General features: G+C 35.9%; 2 protein-coding genes across 2 annotated transcripts in view; one reads left to right on the top strand and one right to left on the bottom strand.

Moving 5' to 3' along the window:
• LOC106056780 (transient-receptor-potential-like protein) overlaps positions 1-973 on the bottom strand; it is a 79,999-nt gene extending 79,026 nt beyond the window's left edge. Inside the window, exon 1 of the mRNA XM_056038661.1 lies at positions 793-973. The gene's annotated coding sequence lies outside the window, so the exon portion shown is untranslated. The remainder of the gene's footprint in view (positions 1-792) is intronic.
• Positions 974-11,309: 10,336 nt separating this feature from the next.
• The window catches only part of LOC106056796 (cyclic nucleotide-binding domain-containing protein 2-like), a 41,882-nt gene continuing 32,883 nt past the window's right edge, over positions 11,310-20,308 (top strand). The window contains exons 1-2 of the mRNA XM_056039539.1: positions 11,310-11,566; positions 19,383-19,710. Coding sequence (XP_055895514.1) covers positions 19,420-19,710 — 291 coding nt within the window. The 5' untranslated portion in view covers positions 11,310-11,566; positions 19,383-19,419. The remainder of the gene's footprint in view (positions 11,567-19,382; positions 19,711-20,308) is intronic.

Genomic DNA, 20,308 nt, shown 5'->3' with positions numbered 1-20,308 from the left:
CTTTTCAGCTTTTGAATTCTAAATATAGCACCTTTGTTAGTTTTACTTTTAAAAAATTTTCCCCTTTAATCTAAAAGCAACCAAATGTGCGGTATTAGAAATGGCAAACATATCTTTGGACCATCAGTTTAGGCCTAGGAAACAAAAGTGCATCTTTCAAAGTCCTAATTCAATGCCTCATTCTCATCCCCCACTATACATTTATTTTGGCTTTGTGTCCTGTAAAAGAAATCGTCACGCTGTGGAAGGATTGGGAGGGACTGGGAGTTTCTCAAGTGGACACGAAATGACCATTACTTCTCCTCGACAAAATACTATTGATTAGTGGACGTACTGAGAATAAAATAGAAGAACTGAGTGAGGTATTCAGAGTAAGCTTAAAGCCAGCCGGACACTGACTGGGGTTTAGTAGATACAACACAGTTTACAGTTTACAATAAACTTTTATGCATTCTCCAGAATTCAAAAGGCTTAGAGAAAGGTGTAATCGCAGATTGACACGGGTAAAGAACTTAAATAAATATAGAACTATATTCTAGAAGAATTCAAAAAGTGATAGAATTATTTGTGCTTTTTCATTTATGTCAATTTTTATTCATTTACTGATTGTGGTAGTCTCAAATGGCTTATATGCTGGAGCACTCTCATACAAGACGTCTTGTTCTCAATATTTATTTACATCCATTTCGTAGCTATTTTATAAGACGTGGTTCAGATTATGTTAACTGTTAAGTGTGTATATATATATATATATTGTTACGACGTGGGGTTGAACTAAAGAAAATAACTCACCGATTCTCAGATCGCTGGTATCTCTTCGATTGCAGAAGCACAATCCAACTATCATCAATCAATATCCCCGATAAAAAGAAATAATGTCACAATCTCCAAATCAAATTTACATATCCCGATTCACTAACACAATAGAAAACAATCCTCAGTCAAGAAATCCAAAAAACTATAACTAAAGTTTCTTAACACATTTACACACTAGTCAAGGTCATTTACGTCCAACAGCATAAACAAAAAATCGCCCTACTTTGCAGGTGGAAAAAAAAAAGGTTAGTCAGAGAGGAACAGGGTTACAACAATATCTTAGGGTGTATGAGCTATCTAGGAGGGGGGAAGCAACCCCAGTGGACAGGCAGTAGTACCCTCTACTGAGGTTAGCTTGGCTCACTCTTGGTCCCCACTCGGTACCCAACTCTCTGTGGCTCCCCGAAGCTATAGCATGCGCAGCGGCCACACCCTGGAAACACCTACACTGAAGCCCTGTCAAACCTAGCATGTGAAGTCTGGACTTGGCGGCCTGTGCGAAACGTCTCAAAACTAGACGAGTCGGAAAGAACGGCAACTACCAGCACAGCACTGTGGAGCAGGAAATCTCTGGTCATCCACTCCATCCAAACTTGTCCCCGGACGTCTTGACCAAACATTGCTTCTGGAAAAGGATGGGTTTTAGGGCGAGAGAGTGAGGTCGACGTGTTGCGCGAATCCTCCTCACTTTCATCAAAATTTTCACTTAGCTCCCCACACACACACCAAATATGTATATTATTTGTTTATTAAAGCGTTATTAATATTTACACCGGAAAGCAGAACATTAGAGTGAAACATATAGGAATGGAAATAAAAAGTTCAATACGAGATTGATAAAGATAAATTGTAGATCTAAGTGTTTGGTATACAATATACATATGTATGATCGTGTAACGTTTAGGTGACATGGAGGGTTGATATTTTGTTTTCGCAATCAAGCAGGAGCTACATATTGTAGAATAGACTATTGTTAGATTTGTCATTATTTAATTAATTAGATGTATGCCATTTCTGGACTCGGTTTAAGTTATTTTGTTATTATTATTATTCGGTTTTGGTTCTTTAATGCATGTAGCAGGTATTGAAAAATATACTGTTTATTAAATAATAATTTAAATATTTGAATCCTCACTGAACACTATATATCAGTGGAAGGCATTTCCGCACCGTCGGCATTCCGAAAGCTTATATTCAGGGAGAAAGAACAAGGCGTGGAAAGAGCAGCCCTCTCCCCGGCAGATTCACATCTCTAACCAGCCCCCGCGCCACATGCATGAAGCAATGCCACTCATGTGCTGTATCAGAAATGTAGGGCAATAATCAGAATATTATTATGTTTACAATCCTTACCGGCCTTGTTTTGTGTGGGATCTGATTATTTTTACGTCTCCGAGATTATATGTGTCCTCAGTGATAAAGAAGACAAATTATCGGGCTCAGTCGATGGTCAAGACTTCTAGGCCTATTTGTATTACGGATGTTATCATTTCTTTAAATATTAACACGGATAATATGTGGATAATAAAAATTATTATTTTATTATTATTTCATTTATTACATTATATTATAAATATTAGATACAAATTAATTTCAACAGATTTTGAAGAGGTGTGTCTTAATTTTGTCTACAGCTGATATTGTCTCGGTGCCTTGATAAATGAGTCAGTGTTTTAAATATCTAAGGAGCTTTATAGCGATGTCATTGAATGCAGCTTTCAGTAGCAACACTATAGGACTAATTAGAGTAACAATCAATATTGTTGTGTGAAGCCTCTTAAGGAAAAGAGGTATTTTAGTGGTCCAGATAGCAGTCTTTAGGTCAGTGCGGGTTTATTCACCTTCGATTCGTTTTTTTTTATTTTTGGGTTGTTTTTTTTTTCTTACAAGACAAGGTTACCGATAACGCTTAAAAAAATTGTTTATTCAGTATTTTTGTAGTTACTTCAGTATATTATACCCAACACAAAGGACAACAAAACAATGTGACGAAGACTTCTGAGGGTGCAGTCATTCTAATTGAATTTCCCACAATATCTGCTTCACCGGAGACATGAGTTTTGATTTATATTGTAGAGCGAATACTGTAAAGTCCAACTGCTTTTTTTTTTCAGGAAAATTGGTTACCTTCACATTGTTTACTCAAAACAGAGGACAACAAACAGTGCGGTAAAACTTCCGGTGTCAGTGTCGTTCTGACAGAATGTCTATAATCTCCACTTCACAAAGGTTACTTAGTCACAAATGCCGACAGTTCGTTGCCTACCTTTTTTATATAGTTCATGATCATTGACACTGTTCCTTGTAATAGACCCGCTGCCGCTCCTCAGTATTCATCATCGCAAATACAGGAGCATAAGCGAGTTGTCAGAAAGAAATCAGTTTTAAATGTTTATCACAAGGAACCAAGATCTGAGATATCTAAGCACACATAAATTCGAAACTGTTCATAGTTTAATAATGTTTTGAAGATTCGTAGATTTTTCCTCGGCTTTCAATACCATACAGTCACATCTAATGATAAACATACTGAGTAAGTTAAATGTCAGCCCTTACTTACAAGCATGGGTTCTAAACTTTTTAATCCAACGTCCTCAGCATGTTAAAGTCAACAACACCAAATCGTCAACTCGAGTACTATGTACGGGTGCTCCACAAGGTTGTGTACTTTCTCCTGTACTGTACACTCTTTAAACTAATGACATAAGAAGCATCTATGACTCTGTTAAACTCATTAAATTCGCTGATGATACTGCCATAGTCGGTCTTATTTCAAGAGACGAAACTCAGTATCGAAGCTCGATAGAAGAGTTTACAAACTGGTACACTGACAACTTTCTAGAACTGAATGTCACAAAAACTAAAGAACTTATAATAGATTTCAGAAAGAAAAAACAAATGATACACGAACTGCAAATAAACACTACATCTATAGAACAAGTCAAGACATATAAATATCTAAGCATCATCATTGATAGCAAGCTTTCGTGGGAAGACCACCTGGGAAGTCTGACAAAGAAAACAGCCCAACGACTTTTTTTTTATACAAACTAAATATCTTTAAACTAAATAAGAAGATCCTAGATAATTTTTACGGCGCCACTATGCAAAATCTGCTAACATACGGAATAACTTGTTGGCAAGGCAACGCTTCATCTAATCTGTTGCGCCTAGAAAACATCATAAAAAGGGCATCAAAAATCACACGCACCACATTACCATATTTAAAGGAACTTTTTGAACAAAAATGTCAAAGAAAAATTGGAAAAACTTGCTCCATCAGAACTACGTCAAGTCGTCGCGAAGTGAGCGACTTCTGTCAATCAAGACAAGAACAGAGCGGTACAAAAACTCGTTCCTACCTTACTCGATCAGACTATATCAACGCCACTCGTTGATCAGAAAACATGAAAAAGACAAGATGCCTGTGTGTAGTCGCTGAAAGAAATTTTATGTTGTGTCTGTCCTATTTATGTGTGTTTCTGTTAAGTTGTCTTTATATGAGAAAAGAGTCATTGTAATCACAACAAATTTCTATAAGGATTAATAAAGCAGTTTTAGTCTTAGTCTTAGTTCATAGTTGTGCTTGAAATTATTTGGTGAGTATCACAGTCAAAAGTTCGACGCCACACTCAAAGAGTTCTAGATAACGAAATTAGTTGAACGTTCATGTGATGTCTGCCAGTTGAGCTTTTCTTTTCAAGCGTCTCCAGGTATTAGCTAGAAATGGTTTCCTGAAATGTCACTCTGTTGTTGTCTGGTCATGTGACTGAAGCTTGTGTTCAAACCTTCCAAGCAGAGATGTGTTGAGGCTAATAACTAATACACGTCTTAAGCTAACATATATGTTAGGTCTGTTCTGGCGATAAATTTTCCCCCTTAGAAACCCGCGACAGCCAATCACTACCAGTTGACACCGAAATCCAGGAGGTCTGCTAGAATCAGCACGTCTATAGACTGCAAAGAAATAGTAAAGGTATAATCATACATAGCCTCAATGCGTTTAAATAGAACATTCAAGAGTCATCTCGCACAAGCTCATTGTAAGAATTAATTTGACCCAATATACCATTTTAACAAGGGAGATTATAATAAATATTACACCAGTAGCTTTCGGTATAGTTAACATACTTATGAAAAAACAATGAAACAATATGCGATCTTACTTAATGCTAATGGACCTCATTCACCAATAGTAAGCAAACAACGTTTAGTCACGTGATAATATTGATAAAAAAAACGACAAAAACTGTCGCGTGATAGCCATTGTGTAATAATTTAAAAATTATATCGCAGTTTGTATAGAAATGATAGAGAATCAAGTTGCTAAATCTACATCATTTACAATTGGTGAATGAGGTCCATTCATGTGTCTACAATAATAGTTAGTGAATTAGAGTTCCACTCAAAAATCTCTATGTAACAATAGAATAAAATTTGTGAATTGTGAAAAATATAACACAATATAGTAGAAACTTAATAAAGCTTTCATGCATATGCATGCATAGATACTATTAGGATGCTATAATAATTCAGTACATAAAATTACAAGTGTTTTAATACAATGAGTGCTAGAGAGAAAGATATAACATAAGGGGAAAGAAGGAGATGGATGCCCTCTTCTATCACGACAACCAATCAGCAGCTGGTATTTTCAGCCATCAAATATTGTTAATGGGAGCTTACTTTAGTTTCTTTTTTGGTAAAGATTTTTAGCTAGCGCAAAGTAAAAGCTGAGACATTTGACCATTTTTAGCGGCCCCCAAAAGGGGAAAAGACGATATTTTTATTGTGTGGAATATCCGTTCGTCCGTCCGTCCCGCTTATATCTCGTAAACTAGAAAAGATATTGAAAATCCGACATCATTATATTTTAGACCTTTCAAAGTTCTGATGCAACGGCTACTTTTTTCTTTTCTGAAAGTGAACATTTTAATTTTAAAAATCAGCTATGCAAGCAGGTTTTTTTTTTTCATAAAAATACACCACTTTTACAACTATTCACTATTAATAGTAACAAACAGGGAGGTTATGTAGTAAGGGGGCTATCTATATACCATATTTTTAACCCATTCATGCAAACGGTTTTAGATTTTTTTGTCAGAAAAAAAATATTTTCGTATTACAAATGTATTGCTAAATTATGTAAGTTCTGTTATACTAGCTAATACATTTACAAAAAAATGATTACTATTTTTTTCAAAGAGAAATAATCTATTTAATAAGTATATAGGTGTAAAATAATTTAAAACAACAATTAATAAGCAAATGGGTGTAATCAATTTCACAAAATTGAACAGTACAGGAACTATACGACACTTAACTAAGGATTTTTAGCGGCCCCCGAAAGGGGAAAAGACGCTATTAGTTTTGTGCGAAATGTCTGTCCGGCTGTCCCGTTTAGATCTCGTAAACTAGAAAAGATATTGACAATCCGACATCACAATATTTTAGACTATTCAAAGTTCTGATGCAACGGCTACTTTTTTTTTTCTGAAAGCGAAAAATCTAATTTTTAAAATCAGTTGTGCAAGCAGTTTTTTAAAGAGAAAAAGCTAATTAGTATGCATTATAAGTTAGACCTAATTTAAAATAAATAGTGATCTTATAAATTTCATTTTTCTGAACATTTTTAAATTCGGAAACTATTTTAATTAATTTTTTCTGAGGATTCGAATAAAAGATTGAGCCTTTTCAAAACAAATAGATCAATTATAAGACATCAGTTAGGCCAGGGGTGGCGCGGTGGCTGAGCGGTAAAGCGCTTGGCTTCCGAACCGGGGGTCCCTGGTTCGAATCCTGGTGAAGACTGATTTTCAACTTTGGAATCTTTGGGCGCCTCTGAGTCCACTCAGCTCTAATGGGTACCTGACATTAGTTGGGGAAAAGTATAGGCGGTTGGTCGTTGTGCTGGCTACATGACACCCTCGCTAACAGTAGGCCACAAAAACAGATGAACTTTACATCATCTGCCCTATAGACCACAAGGTCTGATCTGCGGGACCGTTGGGGCACTACACAAAATCTGTTAACCTTCTTTCTTTCTCCATTCTTATCTCTCATTTGTCTTTGATATAATTTCATTTGGATGTTCTTTCTGAAAATATTGAAGCCTGCCTGGGTGGACCTCTTCGGGGGCCCATTTTGAGTTTGTGTTTCCACACAAACTGTCTTTTGTAACCTTGTTTTTTTTTTATGAGGCTTGGAATAATAGATTGAATCTATACACAAAAAAAATTAGATCAATAAGATAATCATTTTATGAAATCAGTTAGGCCAGGTTCACATCTAATTTCAACTTCACTTTCACCTCTCTCTTGGTCTGCTGGACCGTTGGGGTACCACACAGGAGCTGTCAACCCTCTTTTTCCATTCTTCTCTGTCATTCTCCTTTGATAGAATTTCATTCTGATATTCTTTCTGAAAATATTTAAACCTGATTTTTTTACCTGCCTGGTTGGACCACTTCGGGTGCCGATTTTGAGTTTGTGTTTCCACACAAACTGTCTTTGTAACCTTGTTATCTTACTAAATGCATTAGTGAACTGAACACTAAATTGCCAACATAGTATTGTACTATTGGACGCATTCAATAAGTACAAATCCTCTACTCTGGTTTAGGCGCCAATTGTATACCATGCCCACTTGCCAGTTATAATAGTTTCATCTGAGCAACACATGAATGCCAAGGGATTAAGTTTCGTTTAAGATGATTGGCGGCTACCTACCTAGGAGAAGGAAAACTCAGTATAAATCAGCGGTCATACACAAACATAGGAAAGGTTTCGGGAGGCGACCCTGGGGAAAAAAATCAGGAGCTCGCGACCCAAATGCAGCTTGCAGCACGCAGGCAAAAGAGTTAAGCCGAAAGATCTTCGAACTCTAAGCTTGTAAGCCTGATTGAACTAACCGCTCTTTCTGGAAGAGGTAAAAGTCAATGCCCATATTAAGCACTGCTAATTCTGATGTGACAGGTACCCCAGACTAGATTACGTGCCCGAAGGCCGAGCACACCTGGAACCCCCGCCCTTTTCGTATAGTTTACCAAGCTAACTGTTTAGGACTCGCCATTGATGAAACGGTAACGAAGTGCCTAACACGCTATACAGTTATTGTTTTACTATAAGGGATTATATCTAACATAACGACAAAGCGCACTCAGTAAGAGATTATTTTGGTTTAGCTGTAATCAAAATGCAATATGTAATCAAAACAATTATGGTGGTCTGGCTTTGTTTTAGTCACATCCTTAAAACATACACGTGCAAAAATCATAGTGAGCCTTCAAAGATTTAAAACTAAAGTAGTTTCTTTTAAAATTTTTAATATAAAAAAAATGAATTACTTTCTATAAGAGAATGATGACATAAAGACGACTCCGGGGAAATGTTTAGGGCAGAAAAAGAAACTTAAAGAAAAACGTAAGAATATGAAAACATAACAACAACATAACAACTGTCAAGGACGCCATATTGAATAATCAGTGTAGCCAACTAAATATTAGTTTGTGCTAAATAAAAGAAAGTGCTTAGAAATTAGAGTTTACAGTGCTTAAAAGTGCACATAATTTATCGCAAACCTTTTCAATTACCTGTCTTAACAACTCTTCCAATTTTTCCAACACTGGAAACATCAACAAAAAAAAAGATGTTTACACTTATCTGCCCAAGATAAAAAGATGTTTACACTTATCTGCCCAAGATAAAAAGATGTTTACACTTATCTGCTCAACATGAAAATCTCAAATTTCAATCACATTAAAAAACAAAACAACAGAAAACAAGTAATTATTAGTAGTACTATTACTGTTTTTGTAAAGTACATCTTCTATTCTGTCACTGTCTGCATAAGCTGGACTGGAAATTATTAGCTACTAATAATTTAAAAAAGAGAGTCCGCCAACTTTGCTTGCTCTCTATTAGGTCTTTGTGGAGAATGAGATTTAATTGTTCGTTGGTGTGTCGCTTACAGAATAATTTCTACCCGACCCTCAGGAGCCGCCAATAAATTTATGTTAAACACAAACTCTTTGTGAAACTTCGGTTTTTTGTTTTGTATTTGTTAATATTTCTACATGTAATGTGAAACTATAAAACCAACAAATGTTCTTTTCATCAAAGTAAGCTCTGCCCTTTTGATTTATAGTCCATTGTTATTCTCAGAGAACTATTTTTAAGGGGGAGGGTCGTAGATACAATAGATACATTAGTTTAACACTGGGACATTTCATTGTTTTTACGCCAGTACCACTGACTGGATTCTATAGCTGTCACTCATTATAAAACATGCTCTTTAATACCTTTGCTCCACCGAATGGGCTCTTGTTTTAAATCAAACATATAGATTATGGCTCTAGCATGTCTAATATGGCTCTAGCATGTCTAATATGGCTCTAGCATGTCTATATGGTTCTAGTATGGCTCTAGCACAGGGGTGGGCCAATTACGAGGCCCGCCGGAGTGTTTTATGCGGCCCGCGGACACCTATAAATATTAAGTCTGCCCACACATTAAATCTATTTAAAAAATGCAAAATTATTAGAATTAAATAATTTAAACATGTATTATTTCTGTTTCTTATGATGCAGAGGCTAAAGAAACAATCACTATACATATCATTTTAAAAAGTGTAAAAAAAAAACAACGAAAATTATACTGATTGGCAATATGTCGAAATATTCAGTCAAAGACACAAACTCAGGCTAGTATTTATTTAATGCTACGAAGAAGTGTGTTGAAAGTGATGGCCAGTTGATCCACGGATGGAGCCCGTGCTTTGACTTAGGAAAAAAAAAGTTTGTTAATATAAGTAAAGAACAATATACTCATACCGCCACACGGGAAAGTTTGTGCGAGGCTGCGTTGTTGACCCCATTATCTCAGTTATCCAACTTATCTGAACTAGGGGTCTTAACAAGCAGTTTTGAGAAGTAGCCTGTTTGAAGGTTTGGAAACAAAACATTCCGTTCAGTACCACAGATGTATCCAATGGTTTGGCATGGACAAGGTATTGAGAAGAATATGGGATTTCAGGGAAGAAATTATGTCCTTTAAACGATATTGACTGTGACTTTGTTGCTGATATTTGGAATATGGAAATCATGTTTGTCAACGAGATAATTGTGTTGTTTCTACATGAAATGTATGTGCATGTTAAATCTTTTCAAACAAAACTTTCCCATTTCTCCAGGCAAGCAAGTGTTAACAGGTTTTGTCATTTTTCTTTGCTGAAATCTGAAGCTGTTTCTAGTGAAATGGTTAAAAAGTGCACGACCTTTTTGGAATTCTTATTATGGAATTTGTAAGCAAATTTTAAGACAAAATCAATACACATGCTAGAGCAGAGTGGGCAACCTTTCCCTATTAAGGGCCGCATAAATTTTTTTTAGGAATGGAGGGCCGCATATATAAAAAAAAAATTAAGCGGCCCTTAATAGGAAAAGGTTTCCCACTCTGCTCTAGCATGTCTATTATTATAGTTAATTAACTAATTAATTCATTCATTTTATTGATTCTTGTCTTATTAAGTTAAAGAAATATGTGAGCAAGTTTCAACTTAATCCGAGATTGGGTGTGGGAGAAATCACGTGTTCAAACTTTTTAGCAGACAAATTTAAGATAAACTGCGTACGCTTTATATAAACTTTGTCAAAAAAAATATTAAAAAATTTCGAGACATTAAGTAAATTTTACATGGTCGTGTATTTGGTGCATCAAATTGTTATAACAATGGTCCCGAGTTTGAACCCTGCCATCTCGTGCGATTATGTAGGAGATCTAAGCAGGAGCAAATTAATCTTCATTTTTTTTATTTGAAGTCGGAAACTTGCGAACCAAAAAAAATTAAAAAATTCAATAGACACTCTTGTTCTTCAGAAGAATACATGTATGTTACGTATGTTCCACAACCAGTTAGATCGGCTCTGTCCTTCACCTTTGTCCCCAGCTGTCTAGGGCCTGCTGTCTACTGGTGTCTATTGGGAGCATTCAACCTGTCCACCTGTTGCACCCCTTACAGGATTAAACAAAGAAAAAAAAAGCCTAGGTTTAAGTCGATTGGACACGTTGTGTTGAAGATCGTTGTTGGTGTGTGTTGGTGTTGGTGCGTGTGTGTTTGTGTGTGTCTGTGTTTGTGTAATTATTTGTTGGAAAGATCGCCGGTAAGTGAGAACTAGAAAAAATGAGGGGTGGTGGGGGGGGGGGGGGGAGAGATTATATATAATAGAAAGTGCTTAAAGTTTCTTCAGCGAACACTATAAGATCTTGTTATTTCGTTATCGGATCTCGTATCAGTCTGATTGTGTGGCGACAATCTTGTGGAATGACATTCACGTCAATAGACCCTCGTATTAAACTTGAACACAAAAAATTCGTATTTACCCCCCCCCCCTTTTTTTTTCAGCTCTCTCTCTCTCTCTCTATGTCTCTCTCTCCCACTGCCACTCTTACACTACTACGTAGACTTCTAGAGTCACACGCTCCATTGAATGAGATCGTTTCAAAACCACTGATTGATTCTGGAGATCGATAAAGTCACAATTTATCACATACCGTCGCGATGTTTGTTTCAAGATCTATCCCTTTAAAAGCATTCAAATCAAACACCAGCCAATCATTTTCGTTTTGTGGGGAAAGAGAACTATTGAGCTGTTAACATCTAATAGCGGAAATCATTTCTTTCTTTCGTTATGAAAGGGAGATGAACACTTGCGAGATAGGAAAATAACAGACAAGAGTACTAGCCCCTGTCAGTAAGTACCAACAATTACATGTGATCGTCTGGCAATTATATATTATTATTTATTCAATACTTGACGTTTATAAAACTGGATGAGCTTGCCAGAAGTATGGCCGTCATAGAGAAAGTTAGCTCAACAACAATCTTGTCACTTTCGCATCCAAATATACGGTCTCGTGCATATGTACAGATATGACATTAAAATAGTCTAGTCACTCTAGTCTCTAGAGTCTCTAGTGCAGCGATGCCCAACCTTATTCGACCTACGAGCCATTTCAATTTCCGAAGCTCGTGTCGCGGGCTACGTGACCGAAAAAGTATAAAAAAGAAAGGAAATTGACCAGAAATAATTTTATTAGCAACATGTGCATCTAGTACTTACATTACTTAATGGGGTTTTTAATGGATTCTTTTTTTTATGCGTCTGAAAATGTTTTTATTTCTCTTCTTAAAATGCGAGCGATTTTGTAACTAGTTTACCAACGACTTTTTTTCTTGTCTCTTTTTTATCCTCCAATCTCTTTGCATACTTTGACAATCTTTTTATTCGATGCTCAAACCAAGAATGACATCACATTTGTTTTATAATGTTATTTATATGTTCTTGATTAAAAAAAACAACAGACTTTCTTAACAAATCAAACATGTCGGCTTATTATCATGTTCCACACACAAAAAGTATAAAGATCGTTTACTTTTCGTGGTATTCTAAATTCAGTTTCTACACTTTCTGCACTTGCAGTTTCTTCAGGTGAGTCTCCATTTCATAAACGTAACAATGTTTAAGGTCATGGTACCAATGTTAAAAGTCATGGTACCAATGTTATAGGTCATGGTACCAATGTTAAAGGTCATGGTACCAATGTTAAAAGTCATGGTACCAATGTTTAAGGTCATGTTACCAATGTTAAAGGTCATGGTACCAATCCTTCAGAGAAAAAGTGAGATCCTAACGTTGGTAATGATACATAAAAAGGAGAGGGTGGACACCGTATTTGGGGTATCACTGCTCTAGTGTATTGTATAGGTTATAAATGTAACTTAGAATGAACACCTTAGTCTAGAGCAGGGGTGGGCAAATTACGGACCGCGGGCCACATGCGGCCCGCCGACACCTACAGAATTCAGGTGTGCTCACAGTATATACTTATAAAAATGCAAATATATTAAAAATAATATAAAAATAAATGATTGAAACTGTCATTATACAAAGTTTCAAGCAAACGAAGACTATGCTTATTGGCTATACATCAATACACTCAATACAAGACACAATCTCTGATCAGTATTTATTCAATGCTATGAAGAACTGTGTTGAATGTTGGGTATGCTTGGAACAGGATGGCAAGTGTAACAACTGATGAAGCTCGATCTTTGACTGAGTAAAATGGTGGGGTTTTTTAATACCCCAAGCATAAACTTTAAACAGGAAAGTTTGCACAAAGCTTCATAAAATTTCAACTTCATTATAGCAGGTAATGTATAGTAACCATACTTAATAGAGCTAGGGCGTATTAACCACAGGTAGTTTCGATTATGAACAAAATAATCCAATATATCCGCCATCTTAGCATGGGCAAGGTAAACGAGAACAATATAAAATCTCAAGGAAGACATTGTTCTGTTACTTGAAGGACATTGTCTGTGACTTTGTTACCAATATTTCTAATGAAGTGTGGAAGACAGATTTCATGTTTCATAATTTCAAGTTTTTTTTGCATATAAAATGTAAATGGATGTTAAATCTTTTCAAACAAGGCCTTTCCATTTCTACAAGCAAGCAAAAGAAAACAGGTTTTGTCATTTTCCTTTGCTGAAAGGTGAAATTATTTCTAGTGAAATGATTAAAAGTACAACACTTATTTAGATTCCTTAATTTTGCAATTTATAAAAGCAAATTTTAAGACGTCAAGAACCGGTTTTTAATACCATTAGCTCACCATTTAGCGAAGAAGCTGATTCAGCTCCAGAGGACATAACTCCAAGCAAAGAGAAGTTCCAGTCAGTACTACCACGGGAGTCTTATTAGTGCCAGAAGCTGTATTTGTACACTTTAAAAATGTGCTGCTGTTCACACTATTTGTGTACACATACATCTGTTCTTCTTCTTCTCTGTTCTCATTTTACATGTTGGAGGGTTCAGATCAGTAATCCTATATCTAAGATGAACTGCGCAATGCTTTCTAGATCAGGCAGTTCTCCGAATAGTTTTGGTTCTATAGGAGGGCTTTGGGGCCAGAGTCCTGTTGGGGTCTCTGATTTAGTATGCACCATTGAAGGACATGGTCAGCATTCTCTGGTGATGCTCCTAAAAGGCATGTTTCGCTCGTCCCGACATTTAACTTCCGGAACATATATTGTCTCATTCAGTGAACCAGCATTATATTTTTGGTGGGGAGAAACTAAACAAGTGTAATTACTGGTCGATTTTGACTGACTGCAGTCACAGGGGTAACAACTAGTAAGCTAGTTCCACAGTTCCGGAACATTATGCACGAGTGTAAAAAGTAAAATACTGCACATTAAGTACAATTGTATATTAGTGGGGTTATTGTAATATAAAAATACAACAGCTATTAAAAAAAAATATTAATTGATTTCAAAAATTGCAAACTTTTCTTGTAATTCCTTAACGTGGAGTGTGGAAAAAAAGAAACGTGACTCTAATGCAGTGTAAATATGAATTAAAAGTTAGTTAGAGTATCTTTCTAAGTTGTATATACATATGCGGCCCGCCATTCCCAAATTTAAAGAAATGTGGCCCTCGATCCAAAAAGGTTGCCCACCCCTGGTCTAGAGCATTCAGATAACTTTGTTTGGTCTCAAAGGGTTCACGTCCTAAGAGATGAACATTTTCAGAAGAAAAACATTTTTGAAATATATTTTTTTGAAAAGACAATACCATCTGTTATTAAACTTTCACTTTAATAAATTACTAAAAATAAAATTTAAATAAATAAAAAAACGTTAGTTCTATTCGGGTTTCGAACCCGAGACACCGTCAACTGCTAGAATTTTGAAATGTTCTGATCGGCAAGAGAGGAAGTCAAACGTTTGCGATAGTTTATTGGTATGTTCATTATATGGGCATCTAGAAGTAACACTAGACTAAAGTTTTAATTTAGAACTCTTAAGATCTAGTCTAGATCTACTCCTAGATCTAAACTCTAGATGTATACTATATTAGATTTACATAAAAATATAAGCAACACTTATAAACTTCAGAAAATTAAAGCAACTTTAAATTTACTCAGTTATACGGTAATACGTCTGACTACGCCATGTTGGCTCAAGATCTAAATATAGTCTCCAGACAAATTTAAATTTATTTGTTTTTTAATTTGAAAAATTATAACGGTCAAACTAGAGTTTTCCCAGTTTGGCCAGCGAGCTAGTAATTCTTTTCTCATGGATATACATCAATTAATACATTTCTATGAAAATCGTTAGAGTTATTTTGAGATCAGGTTCCAGGTTCCATGAAGGAGTGACTTGAATAGAGGTATTGTAATAATAATCATGATTTATAATGAAGAATTCTAACTTCAGGAGTAGAAACATATTTGTAACTAAATTCTTTACCTAGTCATGTATGAAGAACAAATAGAAGAGAATATAGTTCTTTAGAATTAGCAATCTTGTTTTTAGCGCAATAGATGCATTGGAGCTTATCTCTTTGTGAAGTTCTATAAATATACAGATTCAGGTAAATTGTCGGTTGTTTACATTGGGTGCTGTTTTTTTTTACACCTTTGGGGGCGCTTTTACACCCCAGCCTCCCAAACATACCTTCTAAAGGTTCAAGGGCCATTTCTTGCACTTTTTTTTCCATCTGTTTTCAGTATTATCTTGTCCAGTTTTTCCTCAGACTTTTTGGCCCTTACCTCAGAACATACACTGTTGTGACACGGTTACTGTGTCTGGTCAACCGTGACACACGGTCAAGTGTTGGGTATCGAGAGTTAGGGGACTTGCGGGAAGTGACGAGTGTATAAACAAGAACGAGGAAGTAAGCGAGTGAAGTAGGAGATCCGTATATAATGTCTGCCGTGTATATATGTTATGTTGAAATGTCTCACAATTAAAAGACACTTTAAATGTAAAAGGACTTGTTTCTTCACACACACTCAGTGCAGTCTATATAGGGCAGATGGTGTAAAGGTCCTGTATTTCTGTGGCACACGGTTAACGATGGCGTCATGTGGCCAGAACAACGACCAACCGCCTTTACTTTTCCCTAATTAACGTCTGGTACCCATTGGAGCTGTGTGGACTCAGAGGCGCTCTTAAGATCCCGAAATTGAAAAATCCCAGCCTTCACCAGGATTCGAACCCGGTACCCACCAAGTGCTTTACCACTCAGCCACAAACATGTATCATAATACCATCTATTGACTAAATTTGAAAATAGTATAATATTCTACTGAGGCCTGTTGAATGTTGTGGGACACAAGAATACACTGGAATTTTGGATGATAAAATAACGGATTTAACTCTGTGTTCTGTTGTCCATTGTCTGTCCAGCTTGTTCTTTAACAATGTCTTCGTCTAGTTTATGTTACCTGCTTCTCCTTCTAGTCCGTCTAGTGGTCACTTTTAGACTATCTTCGCAAGCTCTGATGACCTTCTGACATGGCTTATTGAAATGTGGACTAAAGATTAAGAGCGCATCAGTCAAATGTGTGTGTGTGTGTTGAGGACATTGAGATAAAGATCTAACTGCTCTAGAATTTGTTTTCTCAAAAAGTCCTGATTTGTTTTTTTGACCGTTGCTTGTTTGCCGCCCCCCGCCAACCCTTTTGTTTTGTCTACAAACCTTACTGTTTGAGTCTCTACCGACTGAACATACTTCTAATTCAGACACACGCTTGAATACTTTGTTGAACGCTAATAATCATGTGTTCAAGTTCGCCCTCATTTTTCTTTTGCTATTATTGCCTGTGTTAACGCTAACCCTTTCATGTGCACGTTTCCAAGTTAATCTTCAAATTAACTGATGTACATATACTTTTGTATGATGCATTTTTGGTTCTGGCACAAGCCCAATTCTAATCTTGGCATATCGTATCAACAGGAGACGGCCTTCATGGAGCCAACGTAGCGATAGAGCATCTTACCATTCAGATTTCTCCTGAGCGATTTATCTCGATTGTAGTCTGCTCTTTTTAGCCGACCTGCTTTATGTAGCGTGATCCTTTTAATTAATAATACGGCTTCGAAGCTGAAGATTCGCGAGTAGAGTATTTCACGTGGATAAGCAGTCCCAGCTTTCGACCTACATATTTTGCCACATGGAGACAGACATAATCGTTGCCTTTAATAACCTGTTTTTTTAAATGACCTTCCATCATAGTCTTCTCTTTTTTTATTGATCTTTCTTCACTAGCCTTTTCCTTTTAATTGACCTTCTCTTTTTAATTGGCCTGCCTTTATTGACCTTCTCTTTTTAATTGACTTGCCTTTATTGACCGTCTCTTTTTAATTGACTTGCCTCCATTAGCTAGTTCTTTATAGTTAATGTAGTGTGTCTTAGTTTTCGTGATTAGAGATGGGTCTTCATTTAGTTGTTAGCGACCATGGTTGGTCTGTGTCAACCGTTTCATTTCATTGTGAATAGAGCTACATATTTTCTACTGAGGATTTTTTAATCATTTTTTTTTTCTGATGTTGTTAGTCACTATCCAGGATTAACTTGGACATGACTGCATTTTTTTTTAAAGCTTTGTTTCATTTTTCTCCTTTTATTTTTCATGCTAATGTGGGATTATTGATAGATAGAATGTCTATTTGTCTTCACCAATTCCTGGATTTACTCATGTATCAGGTTCTTTTTTTAGAAGCACACCAAAATTAATGTAGCATTAGATATGATTTTTTTTACAGAGCTTATACCAACTCACTCTGTCTGTCTGTCTGTCTGACCGAGACTTTGTGCACGTTATTTCTACCACACCCACTCTCGGATCAAGATGAAAATTTGCGCAATTTCTTCTTTTATCTGACAACACTGGAATTAATTTTAAAAAATTAACCAATTAGTTAATTAACTATAGGTAATGCATTATTGTGTTTGGTATATCAAACAAGGGAAAGAAATAGTACTTCACTGAAGTGGTGGTATAAGCTAAATTTGTCCCCTTTCCAAGGGAAAGAAATAGTGCTTTATAGTGGTGGTGGTATAAGCTGAATAAGTCCACTTTAAAGATTGCAGTCTGGGGCTTATAACTAATGATGGGCAAAAGTTAACTAAAAAGTTAGAAACTTTTAGTTTAACTAAAAAAATTAGTTAAGGCCATTGTTTAACTAGATAAAAAAAGTTTAGTTAAAATCGTAGTTTAATTAATTTTTTTTGGGTATCTAACTAAAAAGTTTAATTAAAATTTGTACAACTTTTCAACATGTGGTCAGGGTTGAAACGCACATCCCTGTTTTCTGGTCATGTGATATCAATAACTTTGATTATCAAAAAAATGATGCAGTTAACAACTATTTAGTCAGTCTGCATTTAAAGAGGGTAAAGTGAGACGCTAGTAGAAGTCATGTGATTAAATATTTACAACTGAAAGTAGCAGTATAATAAAATGTTAAAAATTTTTTGCTTAAAGCTTCTTTGCATTATTATGAATGGGATTGTTCCGAAATTTATTTTTGAGCCACGTGGAGGTGTTTAATTTCTGTTTCTAGTGGGAATCTGATTAGTGAGTTAAGTCAATATTTAGTGGTTTTAATCAATTTATTTGCCGCAAACAATAACTGCAGGAACATCAAGTACATCCTTTTTATAGTCTTAAGATTTATTATTGAGATCTAAGAATCGACAGTTAGGCCTATATAGATCTTAAAGCATTAGGATAACTAACTCTATACAAAAAAAAATCTTAATCCACACCCTCTCTTGACCATAAGTGAATAGACTGTGTCCAACTGATTTTAACGTCTGGTCAGCTAGACATACACAGGTAGGCATAGTGTACTGTACGTGTGTAGTTGATGATACTACAAGACTACCTTGCATTATTTTCATTACGCGTTATGCAATAGTGTTTTTGCTTAATGTGGAGTGGTCAGACGAGGCATGGCTAGTCAAGCATGTTCTTTACACTAAAATAGTTACACACCCTCCCAGCCCAGAAAGTAAATAGTCGGTGTGTACGACTGATTTTAACAACCTGGCCAGATAGACGTACACGTGTAGGCCTATATAGTGTACTGAGTGTGCAGTCCATTATGACAAGACCACCCTGTTTTTTTCCCTTGTGCGTTTAACGATTATGCAATAGTGTTAGTTGTATTTTTAGTGGTCAGATAAAAAATAGCACATCGGCATGGTTAGTCAAGCATGTATTTTACACTATAAAATAGTTATACGGTCAAATGTTTCTTAAAACTCCAACAATTTTGATTCTATTTCATTGGTTTCTAGATCTAATTTTGAAACTCTAATTGTATGTTATTTAATGATATTTTAAACTTTATCGGTATAAGTAATTAAAATTTTCCGTTATATAATAATATAATGAAAAAAAAGAGTACCATTCTTTTCTAAAGGTTTTAATTGAAGGCAAAAATACAAGCACACATATTAATTTAGACATCTTTTTTTTAAATTTTATTGTGCATTAACGTTTATGTAAGAAACATATTCCTTAGTACTCATTTTATTTTGGATAAATATTTGTATTATTTTTTTTTTTTATTTTGCTTGTTATAAGAATTGTTGTGTTTCTTTTTTCTACTAGGCACCTTTTTTATTTCAATAGTCGTTATCCGTTTATATTTGTGAGAAATGTTTCTCTATATTTACTGGTAAAAATTATTTTGTCTTGCAGTAGCTAGCAGTAATTAAGACCACAGATATTGACGGCCATGACCTCTGTCCAGCAATACCATGCTGTCTATACGTTAACCCAGAACCAGACTCTGCAAAGTGGAAGCAGAAATGTGCCGTTTTTCTCACCTGATTTTGGCAGAGGCGCCACTGGAGAGAGCACAGCAAGAACTCAGAGTCAGCGAGATTGTTTCTCTTGGAGCCGGGACGCCGAAGACGCGAGTCATGTGCACGATGTGAACCAAGACACAACATCAAGAAGTTACTCAACCTTTGGCTGTCAAAGACACGGCGACAAAACATTGAACTATTCCATGTCGAGGTTCAAGGTAAGTAATACAACAGTCTGAACAAGCTCAAAGCTTACAACAGTCTGAACAAGCTCAAAGCTTACAACAGTCTGAACAAGCTCAAAGCTTACAACAGTCTGAACAAGCTCAAAGCTTACAACAGTCTGAACAAGCTCAGAGTCTAAGTTTAAACTTAGAAGTTACTGTAATAGTTATGTAACCTCATTATGAAATATGCCTTATCATGGTGGTCAAGTGACGAGCGCCAAGATTTCGAACCATTGGCCTCAAGTTGGAATCCTAGTCAAGGCTGAGCTTTACGATTTGGTACTTGAGGATGTCTAGTCATCTAATATGTAAGCACATTTGTTGTACCTGACATTAGTTGTACAGACATTTGTTGTACCTGATATATGTTGTATTTGACAATTATAATACATGACATTTGTTGTACCCGGCATTAGTATTACCTGACTTTTGTTGTACCTGACATTTGTTTTACCTGACATTTGTTGTACCTGACATTTATTTTCGTGGCATTTGTGGACGCTAAGAAGAAATCAGAGTTTCATTGAGAGTTTCATTGAGAGTTTCATTACTTCTAGGTCTATGAGTCTGGCCGATTATATGGGACCAC

The sequence above is a fragment of the Biomphalaria glabrata genome, chromosome 8 (genome assembly GCF_947242115.1).
Source record: "Biomphalaria glabrata chromosome 8, xgBioGlab47.1, whole genome shotgun sequence".
NCBI classification, from domain to species: Eukaryota; Metazoa; Mollusca; class Gastropoda; family Planorbidae; genus Biomphalaria; species Biomphalaria glabrata.
This window is presented reverse-complemented; position numbering and strand designations above follow the sequence as displayed.